At 38.4% G+C, this 23,782-nt stretch overlaps 1 protein-coding gene across 1 annotated transcript; it reads left to right on the forward strand.

Moving 5' to 3' along the window:
• Positions 1–286: 286 nt before the first annotated feature.
• DCDC2C (doublecortin domain containing 2C) lies at positions 287–23,365 on the forward strand. The gene is made up of 9 exons (XM_032212971.1): positions 287–585; positions 5,309–5,360; positions 6,686–6,762; positions 10,184–10,315; positions 11,827–11,964; positions 13,776–13,848; positions 17,870–18,023; positions 23,173–23,273; positions 23,357–23,365. The coding sequence occupies exons 1-9, from the start codon at positions 287–289 to the stop codon at positions 23,363–23,365; spliced, it is 1,035 nt and encodes a 344-aa protein (XP_032068862.1).
• The last annotated feature ends 417 nt before the right edge of the window (positions 23,366–23,782 follow it).

Consider the following 23,782-nt stretch of genomic DNA (forward strand, 5'->3'; position numbering starts at 1 on the left):
GCTCAGCCCGGTGGGTGGAGGTGGAAGGGGGCGAGACGGAGCTGCTCCCCGGAGGGCTGGTGGTGGGGGGGTAGGGCTTGGGGTGGGGGGCATCAGTGTGGCTGACACTATGAGGTAGGGGGCTGCTGAAGGAGGGTCTTTCAAAGGCAGAGGCTGAAGCTCTTCATTTTGCCCCCCCCTCCTTTCTAGATAGGAGATCTTCTTTTTCTTTGGATGCCTTTTCTATCTTTCCTCTGCGTAAAGTCGTAGTAGCCCTCTGCGTAAAGTAGTAGTAGCCGATTCAAGCATGATCGGAACAGCCCGGCCTCGGGCGGTGTACAGCTTAACAGAGTCCATCCCTGTCCGGACCATTTGGGTCTACCGTAACGGGGATCCATTCTACCTGGCGAGGAAGTTTATCATCAACCCTCGACACGTGCCCAACTTTGAAGCCTTCATGATCCAGCTGAATGAAGGGGTGCCAACCCCCTTTGGGGTGCGGAAGCTCTATACCCCCCTGCAAGGGCATACCATCACAGACCTCCCGGAGCTGCAGCAGGGAGGGAGATATGTGGTGGCTGGCAGGGAGAAGTTTAGGAAACTAAAGTAAGTATGAAGAGCGGACCCTTGCAATCGGGAGGAGCTTAAAAGTTTGGCAAAGTTTCTTTTTTCTCTCCTCAATTTTATTAGGTAACAGTCCAGGGAGTACAAATTTCAAAGAAAATCTTCACGGCTGCTAATTTTAAACCTTTATCCAGTATTGTCAAAAGAAAAAAAAAAAAGATGCTGATAGGGGAGTTTAGCATAAAACTGAAAATATTAGTGGGAAATTCAAAAGTCCTTGTTGCAATTAACACCCCCCCCCCACGCATTCTTGTGCTAGCTGGATGAACTGCATTTGCCTTTGCAATATTCATTAGAATATAGTTTATAGTTTATAGTTTATTTATTTGTATGCCGCCCTTTTCCCTGAGGGGACTCAGGGCGGCTCACAAGTTAGGGGAAGGGGAGGACAAAACAAGTTATGAACATAAAACAATACATTGTTAAAAGAAAACACAACTATCATACCATTCGGGTGGGGTTAGGGTCTTTAGCCCCAGGCCTGCTGGGACAGCCAGATTTTAAGGGCAGTGCAGAAGGTCTGGAGGGTGGTGAGGGTACGAATCCCCACGGGGAGTTCGTTCCAGAGGGTCGGAGCAGCCACCGAGAAGGCTCTCCTCCGGGTAGTTGCCAGATGACATTGGCTCGTTGATGGAATTCGGAGGAGGCCTAATCTATGGGATCTAATCGGTCTAGTGGAGGTAATTGGCAGTAGGCGGTCTCTCAAACTGATGCAAGTGGATTTATAGCTTGCCTGATATACCTGGTGCTAGGGAATAGAATAGAATAGAGTTCTTTATTGGCCAAGTGTGATTGGCCACACAAGGAATTTGTCTTTGGTGCATAAGCTCTCTGTACATAAAAAGACAAAGATAAATTCGTCAAGAATCTTAAGGTACAACACTTAGTGATAGTCATAGGGTACAAATAAGCAATCAGGAAACTATCAATATCAATTGTAAAGATACAAGCAACAAAGTTACAGTCCTGCAGTCATAATTGGGAGAAGATGGGTGATAGGAAGTATGAGAAGACTAATAGTAATAGTAACACAGCCTTAGTGAACAGTTTGACAGTGGTGAGGGAATTATTTGTTTAGCAGAGCGATGGCGTTTGGGAAAAAAATGTTCTTGTGTCTAGTTGTTTCTGGTGTGCAGTGTTCTATAGCGTCGTTTTGAGGATAGGAGTTGAAACAACTTATGTCCAGCATGCGAGGGGTCTGTAAATATTTTCATGGTCTTCTTTTTGACTCGTGCAGTGTACAATTGTCCTCAATGGAAGTCAGGTTGGTAGTAATTGTTTTTTTTCCTGTAGTTCTAATTAAATGCACTGAATAATGGTTTTAAAATCCCACTAAACTTTCGGCACACACAAACGCTCCCATTTTGACACTCTGCCGAAAAGGTTCGCCGACACTGGATTAGATCCATGATTACACACTTAAGTAGCCACGTAAGCTGGCTTAGTTTTATCTTTACCACTAGCAACTGATGATGCTACCTACCTAGTTTTTGCAAGAAAAGAATCAGTCAAGCTCAGCGCCAAGTACCCTCTCAGTTTTATTTTTGGCCAGAGTTTCTGCCATTGATTGTTGTGTGATTCCAAGCTATTGATTGGTTCAGAGAAAAAATGGGTAATTCAAGCAATTCGCTAACCAAGCTGTGTGTTTTATTAATGCAGCCGACCACTAGAGTGCTTTTACATTCTTTCGTTCTTTCTTTCTTTTTGCTGAGCAAGGAAATTAAGAACAGAGGTATCGCAATATAGGCCAATAAGTAGATCTCTACCTTGGGTCACATACTTTCTGGTTTTTTCTTTAAGAAAGTAGAGAGTGATAAAAACTTTGGTTTGGCTTAAATGCTAATTTTGGGGCGAGTTGTAGTGATTGGCCTGCCTATAAATTAGTGGCCAACGGGTAAAATCATTTGCTTACCAGGAATCTATCAATTGCCGTTGGATTGAAAGAATCATTTTTATGACGATGTTTCATTGTTCACTTGGTTAAAATATGTTGTTACTATTAAACTGGGAACTCCAATACACTCTATAACAGTGTTTCTCAACCTTGGCAACTTGAAGATGTCCGGACTTCAACTCCCAGAATTCCCCAGCCAGCATTCGCTGGCTGGGGAATTCTGGGAGTTGAAGTCCGGACATCTTCAAGTTGCCAAGGTTGAGAAACACTGCTCTATAATCTAAACTTCTTCCCAAGGTCTTTTGTTTATATGCATAATTATTCATAATTGACTCACTAGAATCATTGAGACTCGCATCCAAGTTCAGGTAGTCCTTGACTTACAACAGTTCGCTTATTGACCATTCGAAGTTACAGTGGCGCTGAAAAAAAGGGATTTATGACTGCTTTTCTCAGTTACAGTCGTCGTATCCCCAGGATTATGTGATCAAAATTCAGACCCCTGGCAAACTGGTTCCTATTTATGACCATTGCAGTGTCCCGGGGTTATGTGATCATTTTTTGCAAGCTTCTGACAAGGTCAGTGGGGAAGCCAGATTTTCCCTTAACCCGGTTACTAACTAATCAGCTGCAGTGATTCATTTAACAACTGTTGCAAGAAAGGTCATAAAATGGAGCAAGACTCACTTAACATAACTTTTTGGCTCAATTGTGATCATAAGTAGAGGACCATCTGTAAATGCAAACTGGGCTGCAGATTTGTTGAACTGTAACTTTTTACTGAGTTTGCTGAAACGTGGTAACCCTGAGTCAGTGAGATTTGAACCGCTGAACTGCAGGTAACAGTCAGCTGAAGTGGCCTGCAGTACTGCACTCTACCCACTGCGCCACCTCGGCTCTACAATTCCCACTGTAAGATAATGTTTTCTTTTGTAGTGACATGCTTACTGTGTGATACCTGGCCAGTCTATTTACAGGGCAAAATTATGGAAGAGAATTTTTATAAAATGATGTATTGCTGGTATATGACACCAGATAAGCTGTCAAAAATATGCAGGGAAATTTCAAATATTCATTGGAAATGTAACCAAACTGAGGATATTTTTTTCATATTTGGTGGACATGCAAGAAAGCTAGGAAATACTGGGGTCAAACATATAGTCTGATGCAGAAGATTTTAAAAGTTAATTTGCAATTGAAACCAGAGGTTTTTTTGGGGGTGGTGGAGGGGTTTAATGGACAGGCAAATGGACATCATCTTATGGAACTCCACTTTTATATATGGTAACAGCAGTGAGACTTTCATGTGCACAAAGGTGGAAAGACCTACAAATACCTATAATGGAAGAATGGATGGTGAAGCTGATGTGCTGTAATTGGTGGAGATGATGAAATTGACAGCTTTGACTAAAGAAAACACTGACTTAATTTAATTCTACTCGGAAACCACTTTTGGGACCTTGTGAGACATTGAAAGAAATGAAATGTTAATTTTGGGATCTGATGATTAGAATTATATAGTATTATAAGAATAGGATGGGTGGTTGGGAGGGAGGGAGGGAGGAAGGGAAGGAGGGAAGGAAGGAAGGAAGGAAGGAAGGAGAAAGAAAGAACCTCAGACTTCATGCAGATTTTCAGAATTTGCTGATGAATTTCCAGATACTAAATGGTCAGAGTTCCTTTTCCATCATAGTTAGCTATGTCTGCTGTGTCTTCTATTTCATCAAAAAGTGATTAATCTCCATTGCTCTATGTTGTCATGGGTCTCTAAACAGAGCCACAAAAATACGTGGTGGTCCAATTCCCATGACATGTTTAACTTGATAAGCGAGTGAAGGTTTTGTGTCTCCTGAGAATAACAAAAAGCCTGTTGACAAGTGTCCTTAAGGAAGTTGGATTTAGCACAGAATTGATCCAGATGTAATTCCCCATCGTCATCTAACTCCCTTCGAGTCATGCAGACTATTTATCTGAGAATTATTTTCAGAGCTTCTGATGGGACCTCAATTCCTGGGTAGTTCGTCCCACTGCATGGCCCCCGTCTCCTCCACTGAGGGTCCCCAAAAGTAGAAAGCTTTGTGAGAGACCTATGTAAAGAGTGATAAATAATAAAAACTGACTCTGTAAAATAGACTTAAGTGGGACTTTATTATCTGTTTAGCCTTTAGATCAAATACATTTCTCCTGCTTAGACTGTTCATCATTTTGGGGATAATTAAATAATGTTGAAGTTCTGTGGCTTATACATTTTTTAAATGTATGTAAAGCTATGAGCAATGAAATTGTTTTTGTTGAACTGACACTTGTTAAATGATGATGTTTGAAGTAAACCAACACTTCAGCCCGAATTGTTTACTGATGCGCATTGTTAATTTAGCTTTATTTTATTTTTTTGCCTCACAGATATTTTCCAAGAAAAATCTATTGTGAGAACCCTAGTAGTATGGTGCGTGGATTTTAGTGGGCTAGTAAATAGTAACATGTCTGCATACCGCAGTGAGTCAGTTATTAGAAACTGGTATAGGTTAGGATTAGGATTAAGATAATGAAATATGTTAAGATTTAATTAATCTGGATCAGACCTATGTATCTCCCTATTAAACCTATTCTTCTAATGTTCATCACTACATACTGGTACATTTTGTCTCTAGTAACCTACTTTAGTTCTGGCATTTGATTGAAGAGAATCTAGGTCCATGGAGCTTCTACATAAGGCAAGATTGCTGCATTGGACCAGATTTCTCTTTTGGACCCTACTTACAAGTTGATTGTCAAATTAATGAGAATGTGATGTATTATACTTTTCCGCAGTTACTCAGATATAGGGACAAAGAAACCTGAAACGAAGAAGAGGGATGAGGTGGTGAGTATCTCATCAGTGCCATGTTCAATAATTTTCTGAAGGAAAACCGTGACTCCATTTTATCAATTTATCATGGACCAACTTAATTTAATTCAGCATGTTAAGGTTTAGTAAATGAGCTGAAATTATTTTACTACTTTATATAGAGCAGTGGTTCCCAAACTTGGCAACTTTAAGACTTGGCAACTTTAAGACTTGTGGACTTCAACTCCCAGAATTCTCCAGCCAGCAGAGCTGGGAGTTGAAGTCCACAAGTCTTAAAGTTGCCAAGTTTGGGAACCACTGATATAGAGAGTTTACATATTTAGCCTACATTTGATTACAACGTAGAATAGTAACTGTTCTACAATAACTGTTTGGTAAATCATAATATATGAATTTATATATATATTCTCTTCCAACTTGCTGGATTTTTTTCTTTCTTTCCTTACACATAGTCTGCACATAAGGAATGTCCCTGCATTCAGCAACTGCTAGGATCTGGAATTGTTTCTGAATGCAAATAAAAATATCCTGACTGAATCAGTGATTGGAGCTCAGGAACAGACGTGGATAGCAGCAGTTGTCACTCCCTGAATGTCCTCCACACAAGAAATAGCTTTTTTTCCCCCCTTAGCAGCTTTCCCCCACAGCCCAATTCTGTCTTCATCTAGTCACTTCTGCCAATAATAGAATTGGAACTCTGGTTTCTGATGAAAAAGAATGTTTTACAAATTGAAAGTAATTGCAATTTATAAAACAACAACGTGGGGCTTGATGTGTAAGAAGTATAAGTATCATTCAGTCTGGATCAGTGGTGGGTTTCAAAAATTGTTGGAACCTACTCTGTGGGTGTGGCCTCCTTTGTGGGAGTGGCTTGCCGCCCATGTGACCGGATATGAAATTATGAATTAGTACTTAGGTCGGTCCAAGTAGCTATTCAGAAACTCTGGCATTGAAGCATGCAAGTCTTAAAGCTGTCAAGTTACAAGATCCTTGCCAGTGGTGGGTTTCAAAATTTTTTGGAAGCTCTTCTGTAGGTGTGGCCTGCTTTCCGGGTCCACTGGTGGAACCTCTTCTAACCAGTTTGGTAGATTTGACGAACCGGTTCTACCGAATAGGTGCGAACTGGTAGGAACCCACCTCTGGTCTGGATAATCAAAACAAATTCTTGGATAAGATTTCTTAAATTGTAAGGGAAAGGTTTTAGCAATACATTCTAGCCAGGATTTGAATCATTAGAAAGGTACCCACCTTTCAAATCTGGCCTTGTCCAGAGCTGTGCAGATATGTAGGGCAAACATGAGCTGGCCTTTAAGATTCTGGAGTCTTTCTGTCTCTTGCAGATTCGACCAGTAGTCCATAGTAATATAAAAGTTCCTTCCAAATGGCAATCAATTTATAATAAACCAAGAAATATTAAGTGAGTATTTACTTTTAGACTTATTAAGACTGTAAGTTTCTTAGAGTTCTCACATTGCTGTTTATGTCCAACTGAAAAATGATATATGAAGATGGCTTGAAGGTTGGGCTAGAATTCAAATCCCCGTTCGACATAGAATAATAAGATCGATAAAAATGACAAATTCATTATCTGGATGACTAGATCAGTGTTTCTCAACCTTGGCAACTTGAAGATGTCTGGACTTCAACTCCCAGAATTCCCCAGCCAGCATTTGCTGCTGGGGAATTCTGGGAGTTGAAGTCCAGACATCTTCAAGTTGCCAAGGTTGAGAAACACTGGACTAGATGACCAACCCATAATAACTTATTAAACTTTTGGGCTACCTGACTCTAAAATGACTCTGAGTGGCTCACAACAATCAAAGAAGCAAGTTTGGGGCTAATTATGCTTCTTTTTTACTTGCCTCCCAGGGCTTTTTCTGGGGAGAGGGGAAGATAGTTTTGCCTCCTGGACTCTGGAGCTGGGTGGGATCAAACACACAAAAAAACCCCCATAAGCCAATTTTCTCCAGTCTGGTATCTTCCAGGCATATTTGTTTATCTGATGGGCAACAGGCTTGCAAGCAAATAAAAGAGGTCAGTTGGGTTTATATAGGAGCATCCAGACCAGTGGTGGGATTCAAATAATTTAACAGCCGGTTCTCTGCCCTAATGACCATCTGGGTAGGCGGGGCTCGGTGGTCATGTGACAGAATGGGCGTGGCCAACTCAATGTCACTCAGGTCGATGGGCGCTTCGCCTTAGCTGTGACAATGTAATAAGGGTTAACCGGAGAGGCAGTTTCTGTAAGCAGAGCAATGAAGATGAGGCTAGAAACAACACCAGAATGTTTCCTTCCTGCCTTCCTTACAGGATTAGCCCTGTAAAGTGGGAAAAAAATAAAATAAGATTTCTTCCAACAACCGGTTCTCCCAACTGCTTAGAAAGTTACCAACCGGTTCTGCCGGATAGGTGCGAACTGGCTGAATCCCACCCACTGATCCAGACATTAGTTTTTCCTTGTTTTTTATTGCAACAAGACTCCAACTGGACCACTTCAGCAGGCAGCAAATTCTTTTTTATACAGAAGATCCTGAGAAACGCCTTCTTTTCAGTACTTACCTTTCAGTAATTTATTCTCATCTCACTTTCCTGAAATTACAAGGATAAAGCTACGTTGATAAAGTTAGCACTAATATAAATCTTAGTGTTTCAGACTTCTGGGATGTATGAAAAAGAAAAGGCAGGGGCAATGTTTTACAATGTTTGCAAATGGGCTTGACTATGCCTTTCTTATGATCAGATAGTGGATCTTTTCTTAAATGTATGTAAGTGCCTCTAAAATTTATTTCAACGAAGAAACATTAATATGTGTATAATGACAGTTCCACTAGATGGCCCCAAATATCTTATAAATGCAACTTCCATTGCTTTAGAGTCCCGTTTTAAAGAATCAGCCAGACACAAATATTTGGCCTGAAACCAGATTTACATAATTGATTGAGATGGTTAGTGAATACATTGTGATTTTGGTATGTTGCTGTACTAAGAACGATATTGGAATGTTTTTCCTAGATAATATACAACAGTTTAAATAATACTCAAAGCAACAATCTACAGTTGCTGCAAATAGTTTCAGTGATATATTGCTATAGATAAAGAAGTAGGATGTGAAACTAAAAAGATGAATTTGAAACTAGATGAATTTTCCAGAACTGTATAGCACATTGGTATCACAGTATTCTTCAACCCTTGAGGTTGAGTTGTATTTAATAGTTTTTCATGTAATGGAACAGATACACACTTAAGTGAAATGCTTAAGGGATTAACAGCAGTATTGAGAACAATCCTTGGCATAACAAAGCTTATTAGAAATTCCCTTTCCTTACACACATGTATGACTGTGAAAGAAAAAGTGGAGGAATAGAAGGTCTATACCTATATGTATATTTCTTTCTATCTATCTATCTATCTATCTATCTATCTATCTATCTATCTATCTATCTATCTACCTACCTACCTACCTACCTACCTACCTACCTACCTACCTACCTACCTACCTACCTACCTACTTACCTACCTACACTATCTATCTATCTATCTATCTATCTATCTATCTATCTATCTATCTATCTATCTATCTATCTATCTATCTATCTATCTATCTACCTACCTACCTACCTACCTATCTATCTATTTTTCTATCTATCTATCTATCTATCTATCTATCTATCTATCTATCTATCTATCTCTATCTATCTATCTATCTATCTATCTATCTATCTATCTATCTACCTACCTACCTACCTACCTATCTATCTATTTTTCTATCTATCTATCTATCTATCTATCTATCTATCTATCTATCTATCTATCTATCTATCTATCTATATCTATATCTATATCTATCTATCTATCTATCTATCTATCTATCTATCTATCTATCTATCTATCTATCTATCTATCTACCTACCTACCTACCTACCTACCTACCTATCTATCTATTTTTCTATCTATCTATCTATCTATCTATCTATCTATCTATCTATCTATCTATCTATCTATCTATCTATCTATCTATCTATCTATCTACCTACCTACCTACCTACCTACCTACCTACCTACCTACCTATCTATCTATTTTTCTATCTATCTATCTATCTATCTATCTATCTATCTATCTATCTATCTATCTATCTCTATCTATCTATCTATCTATCTATCTATCTATCTATCTATCTATCTATCTATCTATCTATCTATCTATCTATCTATCTATCTATCTATCTCTATCATCTACCTACCTACCTACCTACCTACCTACCCACCTACCCACCTACCCACCTACCCACCTACCTACCTACCTACCTACCTACCTGATAAATTATCCAAATTCACTCCTTTTAAACAAATATTTTTGTATTCACATCTCAATCATAGTTTCTTAGGAGCATAAGTCCCATTGATTTCATTTTAACCATATCTGGATTAGTGTAGTATCAATCCCACAATACTTCCATATATAATTACAGGTTGAGGAAGAAACATTTTCTAATTCAGGCCTCAGTAGAAAAATCAATTGATTTTATTAGCTTTTTAAAAGAATTACACTTTATTTCCTCTGGGAATTGTTAAGGACATCTTCAGTTGGTATAGAGAGAAAATAATTAAATTTTCAAAAGCCAAACCTTTCTTGAGTTCTTCAACTAGACATATTTATATTGTTGAAATATGAACATTAACAACCTAAGGAGTTTAGAATTTATTCAATAAATTAAGATTTAAAATTTATTACTGGATTTGGGTGTATCCTTCATGAAATACCATCAATGTGATTTGCTTATGTATTTTGAGCAATGTATCCTATTAAATTTAGGTTTATGTATGTTTGTTTTTGACAGTGTTTTCACAAATGGAGATCTCTTCATATCACCCATGAAAATCCTTATACCTAGATTTACACTAAATAATTGGAACAGTGTCCTCGCCCTTGTAAATGAAAAAGTATTTCCTCGCTCTGGGTGTATTAATAGGTAAGCTAATCTTATAGTAAACTTTTATAAGAAGAATGACCAATGGCAATTAAGATAGGTGGCTTTTAATAACCACAACCAAACAGATCACACAGATCCAACAAAACCACTTCCAGGAACACATTTCCCTATAATATGAGTGGGGGGAGGCAGGGAGAGATACACTAGAAGCAGTTGATTGATTGATTGATTGATTGATTTCGATTTATAGGCCCCCCCAATCCCGGAGGACTAGATGGTTAGATGGTTAGCTTCCTTAGATATCGAATTATAACATCTATCCCATTGGAATTCTATGGCCCCATATTATGGTAATTTTATCATGGTTTTATCTTAATTTAACATTTTGTCTCCTATCTTATATTGTCCACATATCTTTTATATGCATATCAGAGGTGGGTTGCCAATTCAGGCCCAACCAGCAGTGATGTTGTGAAGTCTCGCCCAGACGCATGCGCAGAAGTGTTGTGTGTGAGGATGCTCGAACCAGCAGTGAAAAAATTAGCAACCCACCTCTGATGCATATATATGTATGTATGTATGTATGTATGTATATGCTGATGCTTTATTTAACCTACGTTTGTATATCAGTGATTGCATGACCTCAGATGCCGTATAGTATAAAGCACGTTAGGGCAGAACAAGAAGCAATGGGTAGAAACTAATCAAGGAGAGAAGCAACCTAGAACTAAGGAGGAATTTCCTGACAGAACAATCAATCAGTGGAATGACTTGTGAATTCTACAACACGAAACATTTTAAAGAAGAGATTGAACAGCCATTTGTCTGAAGTGGTATATGCTTTCCTGCCTGAGCAGACAGTTGGACTGGAAGACCTCTTAAGATCCCTTCCAACTCTGTTATTCTGAGGAACTTTTCAGTTTTGTAGACCATAGTTTGGAAGAATCCATTGTCTAATTTGTTTTTGCTCTTGAATATTTAAAACTCTTGTCAGTTTGCATGCAAGTTGAAGGAACACAGGATTTCTACATGATTTCTGGGGTGCATCTGGGTTTGGCTTACAACTTAAGTAACCGCATTTCTTTGCAGCATTGCCAATGGATAGCACTGCAATTTTCAGGTAAACTGTTTTTTTCTTCTTCTCTGTACTTGCCTTTAACTTGCAGTAAAGATCTAATCCTGATTTACACTAAAAGGTATTTTAATGTCTATTGCTTTTTTCTACCCAGCCTAAAATTTGGAGTTGAGTTACCAATTTCTCAATATTAGAGCCAGAAAATTATCTCTCCATTTGGTCATTATATTTCAATATATATCATATATTTTTTATTGTCATTGTTTCTTAATTCTCTTTTTATAATAATTCCATTCTGTTCCTTCTTGGATTCGGAGGTCCCTCAAGTTTACCAGTTCTTCTCTCTGTTTTGGTTTTACATAATTGAAGACCAAAGATAGAATTCAAAATATAAAAATAAACATTTCATGGTGAGTAAAGTTCATAATGTCGTTTAGGTATACTTATACCCATATTAATTTCCTCTTCTTTGTAGATTGTTTACTTTAAATGGTCAGCCTATACATGGACCTGATCAATTAGAAGATAACCAATTTTATGTTGCATGTGGCAAAGAAAGATTTCTGCGTTTGCCATACTGGCAACATCCTAAAGTTCCAGAAAATATTCGTCGGTAAGCTGGGTCTTATCTAAACTGATCTTATGTAGCTAGTTGCTGAAAACCAGCTCTAGCTGAGCCAAAAAACTTATTTTTCCTAGAGTTAAGATAAAGATTTATGATTACTTGGATTGTATGTATTTTACAGGAATTGTTTTTCTAAAATGAAAAATATGAAGTTGATCTGCAGATTTAACTGTTTAAATCCTCCTTTAACCCAAAGCTTTTTAAATACACCCATTTGTCTCTATTACTTCCAATTTGTTTAATATTAATTTGCTGGAATAATAAAGTACTTATTTAAACATATATGATAATTTCATTGTTAATATGTCAATAATATTGTGTTAAAATATTCAAATATTTTTTTAAAACAATGGTATCTATCTCATTGTTGCTGTTCCTTTATTTTTTAATTATTGAAGGCGTACTTCTAATTAATATATTAGTCACTGATTTTATTATTTTGTTCCATATATGCGATATAAAAAAAAATATTACAAAGAAAGCTCTAATACCCCTTCCATTCCATAAGGCACAGATACCATTTTTAAAATTTCATACATTCCACAATGTATAGATTTGGAGATGATTCCAATAGGGAATTCCAAAAAAGCAACACTCTAAATCTCTTGTATTCCAAATATTTATATTAAGTGGGTAGCAGGGAGTTCTTCTATTGTCTTTAAGACATTCTTTGTCCTTCATGAAAAAATTAGATTGATTCTACTAGGTAACAATAGAGACAGTACTCTAAATAGACTGGAACAGCCTTTAAAATTGTGGAAATTCATATTAAGTTAGGCTTGTTTTAATCAATTTTATTCTGTAATATTTCTAATAGTGTCTCTTTTTTTAACCTTCTGTTTTTAATCTCATGGAACTGAACCATCCCTGCTAGATTCTTCCTTTCTAGGATCAAGATCAAGTCATCTTAGTTTGATAAGCTGTAGTAAAGCAGATGTGTTCAGATCTTTGGTTGGGGGGAACCACTTAGTAATCCACTCAAAATTATCCAGAGATTCACAGCTAACTATTTTCAGTGCATTCAATTCAGTTCATTGCTGGAGATTCAGCTTCAAAAACATCTATTCTTTATCATGATCTTTATGATTCACAGAGCTGCATTAGGAAGTCTCCAGAGCTTGGTGAGGGGAATTTTAGTCCTTGATCTCCTTGTTTTGTTAACCATTATTATATAGTTCATTGTCTTACAGAACCTGTTTTGCTAAGTGTCAACATTGCAAAAGTAAATTTAGGATGAACACAAACTGAGGGTTTTTTTTTTTTTGCTTCAGTGAAGATCAAGGCAGTACAGTCTTGTAATTATTGTTCACACTTGTTTCTCTCACTTTGGCCATTTTGGGGAGTAAGTTCAAAAGCAATAGACTCGAAAACCATCTCACTCTGATTTAACCACCAATGAATGCCCCCCCCCACTTCAGTACACAATCTTTGATGTTTGCAGAAAACTAAAAATCACCTAAATTGTTCCTTACTACATACCATATTCAGCACACACTTTCAGATGGAAGGAAAGTCCCATCTATTAAGTTTTGAAACTGCAAGTAATAAGAAACAGAAGAGATTACATAACAGGCAGCAGTCTTGGGTTTTGTTTTTTTTAAAATGCAGCAAAATGGATTCATTTTTGTGCGGAAAAATTCACAGATTTGTCTTCTGCAACTGCTACAATTGGTAAAATGTATCTGCAATAGGAAACCACCATAAAATATGGAGTTAGATAAGGTGATCCTTATGAAGTAAAAGCCCATGAAATATAAATGTATAACTTTTATGATGCTGCAAGATTCTTTGTTGTTTAGGTCCTACTTGATGTCACCCAAAAATTTCTTTTCTTCAGATGAAGAATATTTGCCCACTAAAAAAAAACACAGCGTAAAAAGTATGCAAACATGTTTTCTTCTAGATTGGGGGCCTCCTTAATGTCACTATACAGATAATGTCACGAAGTAGTGGAAATTGGTTAAGAAATTAGCGGTTTATATAAGTGACTGTTTGAATATCAAGTGACAAATGTAACTTGAGGAAAGAATATGGAAAGCGGATATTTCTTTATAAGCTGGTGATTACACAAATATTTTCATGCTTCTCGGTAACATATCATATTTTTCCAAGAAGAATGATAAAAGTAGCCAAACAAATACAAAACGTAAGTGTTAGTTTATAGTGTCTAGAAATGCATGTTGATGGTTTGAAATCAAGAAGGGTGGAGATAAGGCTGTAGTTACTTAATGAGGTAGTTAGAAAGCTGTTAGGAAGACTAAATTACAAGTATATCCAGCCTAAAACATTTTAATTGGTTTGGCTCAGCAATTTTAAGGTATAGACTAGGACTCCTAGGCACGGACAAACATAAAATATCAATAAGATGAACTAATTACACAAGATAATTTCTGCATTCTCAGTGAAACTTTTATGGGGCTGAAATACATAGCTGTAAGTATGAGATTATCAAATGATATTTTTACTCCACACCATGCCAGTTTGTTTATTTATTAAAATATTTTTTTAAAAAAAATCAGGTGAGACAAAGACAATGTAGGGTAACAAAGCATCTAGGAAAAATTGTGCCTATAGGCCATATGAAGAGAACTTCCAAAAATAATGGATGGATTGTAATAATAACACTAGCGCATGTTAAAACTTAGTAGTTCAGCAACAGAGGTGGGTTCCTACCGGTTCGCACCTATTCGGTAGAACCGGTTCGTCAAATCTACCGAACCGGTTAGAAGAGGTTCCACCAGTGGACCCGGAAAGCAGGCCACACCTACAGAAGAGGTCCCAATTTTTTTTGAAACCCACCACTGGCAAGGATCTTGTAACTTGACAGCTTTAAGACTTGCATGCTTCAATGCCAGAGTTTCTGAATAGCTGCTTGGACCGACCTAAGTACTAATTCATAATTTCATATCCGGTCACATGGGTGGCAAGCCACTCCCACAAAGGAGGCCACACCCACAGAGTAGGTTCCAACAATTTTTGAAACCCACCACTGTTCAGCAATGAATGGCTTCAGAACATTCCAGAATGTTCCCTTCCCTTCCAGACATTACCAGAGTCCTCTAGAACATGATGTTTTGCGGGCGACTTGACAATTTCTCAAGGTAATTGCCAAACTACAATCTGGAGCTGGTTTGCAAAGTCCTGGGAGTGATCTGGCTCTGAAAACAGACCTGTTTCATTCAGAACTTTGTGGGATCTGAAATGTTCTGTTCTTTTATCTATATGTATTGCCCATCCTGAACAGTAACTGGTTAGGTCGCAAGCAGTCTGAACCGTTTCACATCGGAAAAGAAAAAGGGGAAGGAAGTGCTTTCAGGACGGTATCTAGCAGTAAATAAATGAAAGATTACCTGAAAGGTAAAATTTAGGAAGAAATTTTATGTCCAAAACCTAGATCATGCCCTTAAATTAGGAATGAACAATATTTAGTGCTGAAATGTTTAGGGTATGGCTCCAGACTTCTGTCAAAAGATGTCAGCATATTGAAAGTTTTAGAATGACCTATTCATAAGTGTCAAGGGAATACATGATGAATAATTATACTATATTAATTTTATTTAATTTAACTACATTTGTACACATTTAGTTTTTATCCTGGCTTTATTGATTTTTCCCCTTAGCCCAGGCTCATGAAAGATTGCATACTATTGCAAATTCTTAAATCCTAAGATGTCTCTGAAAAGGTTTTCTATTCTCTCACCTTTCTACTTCTTTAAAAAAGTGCTCACAACTGAGATTATAGTAGTTTCTGACCAACTAATCTGAAAGTTATTTATGAATCTGAATGGTAGTTCTTACTCTATTAAATAAAGATAATTACAATAATATGATTTACAGTTACACTTATAAATAATTATTTAGGTAAATTGTCCTTTGCCTTTTAGACATTTTTTGAATTCACCAGAACCTCCAGAAAAGCCCTCTCTGAAAAAGGTCAGAATTTGTTTTAAATACTATGAAAAATGCAGTGCATATATAACATTAACGCTGAATATTGCTTGAGCTGAATATTGTCTTGCAGTTGAGCTAATTGTATGGGCGAACTCTCAGTCTAAATGATTTTTAGTTACTACTCTTACTATTTTCGCATATCATTTATTACCGTACGAAATATAATACCATAGCACCACAGCACAAAGGTTGTTCTTCCTGGTTCCACCACAAAACCACACTCGACTAAACCGTGTCCGACTAAACCGCATCGCTGACGTCATCAACAGGGCGACAACAGCGCGGAGACAGAAGCACGCTGTAAACCCTAAACCTAAAATTAACCCCTAAACCTAAACCTAACCCCCCTAAACCTAACCCTAACCCTAACCCTAACCCTAACCCTTAACCTAACCCTTAACCTAACCCTAAACCTAACCCTAAACCTAACCCTTACCTTAAGTTGAATCGGCTTGCTTTCAAAGCGCTATTTAAAGCGCCCTTCTTTTTCCGCGCTGGCTGTTGTCACCCTGTTGATGACGTCAGTGACGCGGTTTAATCGGGTGCGGTTTAGTTGAGCGCGGTTTTGACGGGTCACGGTTCTTCCCTTATGGCAATGCAAAAAGCAAAATCTTGGTAAATCCCCAAAATATAATAGCCAATACTCCTTGATTAGTTTCTATCCGTTTCTTCTTGTCCTGCCTTAAGCACTTTGTAGAACAGGTTGACTCCTCTTCTTTGTGGCATCACCTTAGAAGGGGTTGAGGTCATGTTACCTCCGGGCTACAGTAACCACCCAAAGTTTGAGGGCGGGGCATAAAAATCATTCAGCCCCTTGTACCTTTGAACAATTGATGAAGAAATGGAAAATAGATATTTTCTGACAAAGGAAAGAGCTGGGCCATATGTTCTCATTCTTCAGTCCATTTCTCTTTGTTACCTTTTGACCGTGAGCTGATGTATTATGTGCTTGTATTTTTTTACTTCTTCTTTTTACTTATCATATTTTTTTATTTTACTTATTTTGCCTTCAAGTCAGTATAGACCCTTGGTGATTGCCTAGACTAGTCCCTCCATTTTCTTGGCAAGGTTTTGGAAGTGGCTTGCCCTTGTCTCCTTTGTGATTGGCCCAACGTCACCCAGTGTGCTTTGAACTCAAAGCAGGCACCCCCGGGCTTAAGAGAGAACTAATGCTGGGTCTTCCCACTTGCGATCTGACACCGTAGCCTCTATACCTCACTGAGACTCCAGAGCAGAGAGAGGGAGAGAAAGAGGGTTCTGAACACCAAAGAAATAAATCCATCATTTTCTATTTCTATTTCTATTTATTAAATTTATAGGCCGCCCAATCCCGAAGGACTCCGGGCGGCTTACAGAAATAAAATTTTAAGAAAAAGGTTAAAACAGACAAACAGAAAAGACCAGATTAAAAGAAACACATCATGCACCCAGTCTAAGCGGGGCTGGACCTCGGTTAAGAGGTCAACAGCCCCAGGCCTGCCGGAATATCGAGGTTTTAATAGCTTTCCTGAAGACCATGAGAGTGGGTAGGGTCCAGATCTCTGGGGGTAGCTCATTCCATAGGGCCGGAGCAGCAACAGAGAAGGCCCTCCTCCGAGGCACTGCCAACCGACATTGTCTAGCTGATGGCACCTGGAGAAGGCCCACCCTGTGCGATCTTATCGGTCTTAGGGAGGTGTGCGGCAGAAGATGGTCTCATAGATATCCGGGTCCTGAGCCATGTAGGGCTTTAAAGGTAATAACCAGCACCTTGAATTGTGCTCGGAGACCAATAGGGAGCCAGTGCAGCTCGCGGAGGATAGGAGTAGTATGGGTGTACCTTGGTACACCCAATATCACTCACACGGCTGCATTCTGGACCAATTGTAGTCTCCAAACACTTTTCAGGGGCAGCCCCATGTAGAGCGCATTACAGTAATTTTGGGATATGTATTTGTTGCAGCCTCCTATAGAAGCACCTAAGCAAAGCGATCGCAATGTGACCCCCATAGAAGTATCAAGACAAGGAGGAGGAGACAGGAACTCCGTCTATTATGCCAAATCAAATAAAGCAAGTCAAGGAAGACAGGCTCCTAGACCTGAGTCCCCCAGCGATGGTAACATGACATAATGTAGCCGGTGCCTAAGATTTCAGAATGACATTGGGTCTTTTCCTACTTGCACTTAATTGCGGCACAGATTTGATCTGGGAGTTTAGTCGTCCTTCACTATACTAGCATTAAAGTCATGTTTTCCCCTTATTCCAGCTTCAAGATGTATAAAATCTATCAAGCTTTATCCCCTTCATTTTGGAGCAGTGTTTATCAACCACAGTAACTTTAAGCTGTGTGGATTTCAACTCCCAGAATCCTGCAGCCATCATGATTGGCTGAAGAATTCTGGGTATTGGTCCAGAGAGATCCAGTCCTCGGCTGCTATTTTGGGATGTGCTACAGGGCTCAATACTCTCTCCACTCCTTTTCAACATCTGTATGAAATCACTGGGCTTCATCCTTCCGAGGTGGGGCAGTGGTTAGAGTGCAGTACTGCAGGCCACTTCAGCTGACTGCTATCTGCAGTTCAGCGGTTCAAATCTCACCGGCTCAAGGTTGACTCAGCCTTCCATCCTTCCGAGGTGGGTGAAATGAGGACCCAGACTGTGGGGGGCAATATGCTGACTCTGTAAACCGCTTAGAGAGGGCTGAAAGCCCTATGAAGCGGTATAGAAGTCTAACTGCTATTGCTATTGCTATTCACCAAAGATTTAGGTATTTACAGTATGCCGATGACACCCAACTCTATACCTCTCCTCTTGGTCACCCAAGTGGTGCTGTGGCTACTCTCTCGCGGTGCCTGGAGACTGTGGGATCCTGGATGGAGGAAAAACAGGCTTTGACTGACCCTTGGCAAGACTATCTTTGAGTACCTGGAGCTCCAGGATCTAGGACTTTGTCATCTTTGACTCTGGATGGAGTGGCACTGCCTCATTCAGTTCCGGTCTGCAAATTTGGGGTTCTCTCTCAAAAGCTATTGCTATTGCTATTGTGACGCCTGATTGAGGAGCAGGTGGCTGTCACAGCTAGGAGAGCCTTTGCACAACTTTGTGTTGTGCACTAGTTGTGGCCTTTCCTGGATCAGGATTCCTTGCACTTAGTCATTCAATAGCAATAGCAATAGCAGTTAGACTTATATACCGCTTCATAGGTCTTTCAGCCCTCTCTAAGCGGTTTACAGAGTCAGCATATCGCCCCCACAGTCTGGGTCCTCATTTTACCCACCTCGGAAGGATGGAAGGCTGAGTCAACCTTGAGCCGGTGAGATTAGAACCGCTGAACTGCAGATAACAGTCAGCTGAAGTGGCCTGCAGTACTGCACCCTAACCACTGCGCCACCTTGGCTCTTCAGTTCCTAGTCATCTCATAGTTGGACTATTGTAATGAGAGCTAGATGGGGCTATCCTTGAAGAGCATTCAGAGACGAAGACGGTGCAGAGTTCACTGGTACAGGCAGTTTTGGGGGCCCCAAGAGTAGCCCCTATAACACCACTGCTCCAAAAGCTGCATTGGTTGCCGGTCTGCTTCCGGGTAGTAATTCAAGATGTTAGTGATGACCTTTAAAGCCCTTCATGGCATGGGTCCAAGTTGCTTGAGGGAGCATCTCACCACACTGGGATTGACCCATCCCACTCATGCTGGCAAGAGGCGATATGCTGCGGGTTCATTCAGCCCGATTATTCTGGCTGGTGGGGTCCGGGAGGAGGGCCTTCTCTGCTGTTGCTTTTGCCCTCTGGAACATCTTGCCCCCCTCCAATGTGGCCCCAGCCCTCCTATTCTTTCCTGAGGGCCTTTCGTAAGGGCCTAAAGACCTGGCCCTGCCAGTTGGCTTGGAGCCCCAATGGGGGAACAGCATTGTTGATTGATTAGTGATTGATCAAGTAACAACAGTTTCTACCTCTCCCCATTCTACCCTGGCCCTCCCCACGTATCCTTGATTTTAATATTGGTTTTAATTTATTCTTGTTTTAAGGTAGATATATTTTTTTTATGTCTGTCTCTGCCTCCCAGAGTTATCTCATGGTAAGAGAGAGGAGTGGCCAATAAAATTTATGAATGAATGAAGAAATAAATAAACTACAAATAAATTGAAGTCCACATACTTTAACATTGCTGAGATTGAGAAACACTGCTTTGGAGAGGAGTCAAATATTGGCAATGATTAGGAACAGGGACAACAGATATAAGATAAGGACTGCCAGTGAAAACAGAAATTTTCACACAATATTCTTTCTGAAGGGATGGATAGACCACAGTGGGAAAAGGCCCTTTGTAATTGTACTTGTATATTCTTCTTGTGCTTGAGAAATAAATATAATTGGTGCTTACGTCAAACTATTTTGATTAAATTATATGTGACAGTAAGTGCAAAACAATTGTCTCCAAATGCAACATTCGCTTTTACACACTTCACAGTTAGTTCTATAAGCTCAACAGAAGAATTTGCTCTTCAAGAATATTAATTCTTGTTCATACCCCTTTAAATTTTTTCCCTTAAAATCAGTTGTGCAAAGAAAGAAAAGAACCTCACAATTTACACTTAGTATAGGCACCTCTTGAGGAGTTTAAGTGACTACTTAGAGCTACAAGGTTGATTTAGTTATACTTTAATTCTCAAAATATGTAATATCATCATTCTTTAAGAATTGTGTAGCAAAAAATTCTCATTATATTTTGCACAACATTGGTAGCCTCTTCAGACGCTTCTCATTTGCCATTGAAATTTGGCCATAAAACTCATTGCCAAATTTCACTTATTAATGGCTTAGATCCCATATTCACTTACTTCAAAGCTCATGTTAGGAACCGGAAGTTGACAAATGAAAAATATCCATTTTAAGATTCAAAGATGAATTACATTAAAATTTCAGATACATTTTGGAATCGTTTGTATCTTAAAATGCTCTCATTTCTTCTCTGGGATAAACCTATCTGATGATTGTGTATTTGTGCTTAATTATATGAAAAAGTATGTCTTTTCTTGATTTTCTGGATTTTTGCATATTTCTGCTGCCGCTTTTATCAAAATTACACATGAAAAGGGAATTTGCGTGAATAAATCACCCAAAGGTTTCAAATTTGTTTCATTTTTTAAATAAACAGAGTCATCTGACATGTAATTTATCAGAGTGAAAAAGTTAATCCCTCTTCTTGTAATTTGGTTGATGTAGTTAAAGAGTTAATTAGGACCGACAAGTACTTCAGTAAATTGTCAGCTGATTTGATCCAGCTTTACATATCTTACACAAACTTTGATTTTTCCTAGTGGCACATTGTGCCCTACTCAAAAGAAATTTCTGAAGACTTCCATAGAAATAATATTGATACCTGTCTCTTTGGAAAAAATTCAAAATCTTATATGAAGCTTTGGAATCCACCAATCTATAGTCAAAGACATGGCTTTAAAATGAAAAGATTTGGAACAATAGGGAACAGCTATCCTGTCAAAATCTCTCCCAAGAGCACAGCATAAAATTGTTCGGAAAGTCACAAAGGACCACAGAACAATATCCAGAGACTTGCAGTCTTCTTTAACCTTTGTTACAATGAGTTTATAGAACTCCAACATCACAAAAAGAAAACAAACTGAGAAAACATGAAATTCATGCGAGAATAGCAAGACACAAATCATGGCTCATAACAGAACATTAATGCTCACCTCAAGTTCGGAAGAAAAATATCTGGATGACTCCAGACTTGTGAAGCAATGTTCTGTGGACAGATGAATCAAAAGTACAACTTTCGAAGCTACATGAGGTTATGGCTATTGGAAACCAAACATGGTATTCCACAAAGAGAATATCATACCACTTATCAATCATAGATATCATCATAATTTAGGGACACTTTGCTGCTTCAGAATCTGGATGTGCCACTATTTAAAGGAAGTGGAATTCTGTTTGTTTTGGAAGATTACAAAGAAGAATATTAGATCTTATGTCTCCTAAACGAAGTGGAAACCATGAGGTAGTGATCCCAAACATACAAGTAAGTCTCCAAGAACATGGATAAAGAAAAACAAACTAATTGTTTTGGAATGAAAAGTATCAAAGTCATAAACACCACACAATTGTTACAGCAGGCACTGAAGTGAATGGGCCACACTAGAAAACCTTCAAATGCTACTGAAATGAAGCAGTTTGCCATGGAGAATTGGCTAACATTCCTACTTAGTGATGTGAAGGACTGAACATTTGGAGGCAGTTATCAAAGTTAAGAGTGGTACAACTAATAACTGAAACTAAAGGGGCAGTAACTCCCTCATATTGATACATCACATGTTAGATGACGTTGTTGATGCTTTCATTCTCTTTATGCCTCAGTAGATCCACATGAAGAGAGCCAGTTTGGTTAAGGGATCAGACTAGAATTCGGGAGAACTTGAGCTCTTCCCACCTGAGACACAAACTCAGCTGGGTAGCCTTGGGCCCTATGTCTCTCCGACCTGGAAAAGAGGCTGTGGCAAGCCACTTCTGGAAAAAAAAACATTGCCAAGAAAACTCAAGAATTACTCTTCAGATTTAAAGGCACCAAAAAATAAATGTAGCTGTGATGAAATAACAAAGTGGATAATGCTCAAGTATTTTTTTCCTTAAAAGTGTAAGATGATGCCCTCTAAAGTACTATATTATACTATCACAATATTGAAAAATTAATAACTGTTTAAAACACAGTGTGTGTTTTTCTTATAGGAACCTTCTTATTGCAATGAACAAATGCACTTTCACCGATGTGTGTACTTTTGTTGTTTTTTTTTATTATACACATTTTGGTTCTTTGTTTTTAGAAAATAGTTGCAAAAATTCAAAGCTTACAGTGGTTCCTTTTTTTTGTGCATTTGGGTTTTAGGCAGCCCATATTGGATCAATTTGCCTTGAAATACTAATTGAAAACACACATACAAAATAAAGCTGAACAGCTTGTAGCAGGCAGCTAAAAATTTAGGAATTTAAATATTTCTATTATTTATCAATTCATGCTTCTGAAGCTGAATAATATCTCCTTTTGCTTCCTCATTTACTAATAAGGATGATTTTTAATGTAAAAAAATAGTAACCCTAATAATTATTATTAGACAACTGTTGCTTAAAAAGTGAGGTTCAAATATATGTTAGCTACAAATAACGCTTAGCAAAATAATGTAGCTGCAGTTGTTTATGTTAGTGGTTTCATAGAGTAAGATAAACAGTTTTTTTAATTAATTTATTTTCAGAGCATAGTGTCTATATAGCTCATAAATCCCCAACAGAAATTGAAGGAGCTCGTGAGATTCAAGAAGACAAAAATGTCAAAGTGGAAATACCCATTGATCAGGTCAGTTTAAAATAGATTTTTTTTTTCTGAATGAATTTATTAGCATTTTTATTCCCAATTGCCCTTGTTCGTTTTTCTTTTAGGACTACTAAGGAAGTCAGAATGTTTCTGTAAAGAACCTAACTTCTTGCCAACTAGATTTCCATTTCAGATTTTAAGTAGCAGGGTTTTTTTTAGTAAGGGGGAGGGAGTGTTCTTTTAAGTGAACAAAAATGATAAGAAAATACAGTATGTATACTCAAAGAAAACAGTCTATGCTATATCTTCAGAAATAAAATATTATTATAAAATCTTTAGAAGTCTCTGACTTTGTAGATTCGTCTCTGACTTTCGCATTATTGCGTACCAGAGGTGGCTTCCTACCAGTTCGTACCTATTCGGTAGAACCGGTTCGTCAAATCTACCGAACCGGTTAGAAGAGGTTCCACCAGTGGACCCGGAAAGCAGGCCACACCTACAGAAGAGGTTCCAAACTTTTTTGAAACCCACCACTGTTGCGTACCTATTGG

This window comes from Thamnophis elegans, chromosome 3 (assembly GCF_009769535.1).
Source record: "Thamnophis elegans isolate rThaEle1 chromosome 3, rThaEle1.pri, whole genome shotgun sequence".
Lineage (NCBI taxonomy): Eukaryota > Metazoa > Chordata > Lepidosauria > Squamata > Colubridae > Thamnophis > Thamnophis elegans.

Coding starts and splice junctions, on each gene's coding strand:
- DCDC2C (XM_032212971.1), top strand. CDS start 287: ATGATCGGAACAGCCCGGCCTCGGGCGGTGTACAGCTTAACAGAGTCC. Junction 586..5,308: donor GAGAAGTTTAGGAAACTAAA/GTAAGTATGAAG, acceptor ACTTTTCCGCAG/TTACTCAGATATAGGGACAA. Junction 11,965..13,775: donor GTTCCAGAAAATATTCGTCG/GTAAGCTGGGTC, acceptor TTTGTTGTTTAG/GTCCTACTTGATGTCACCCA.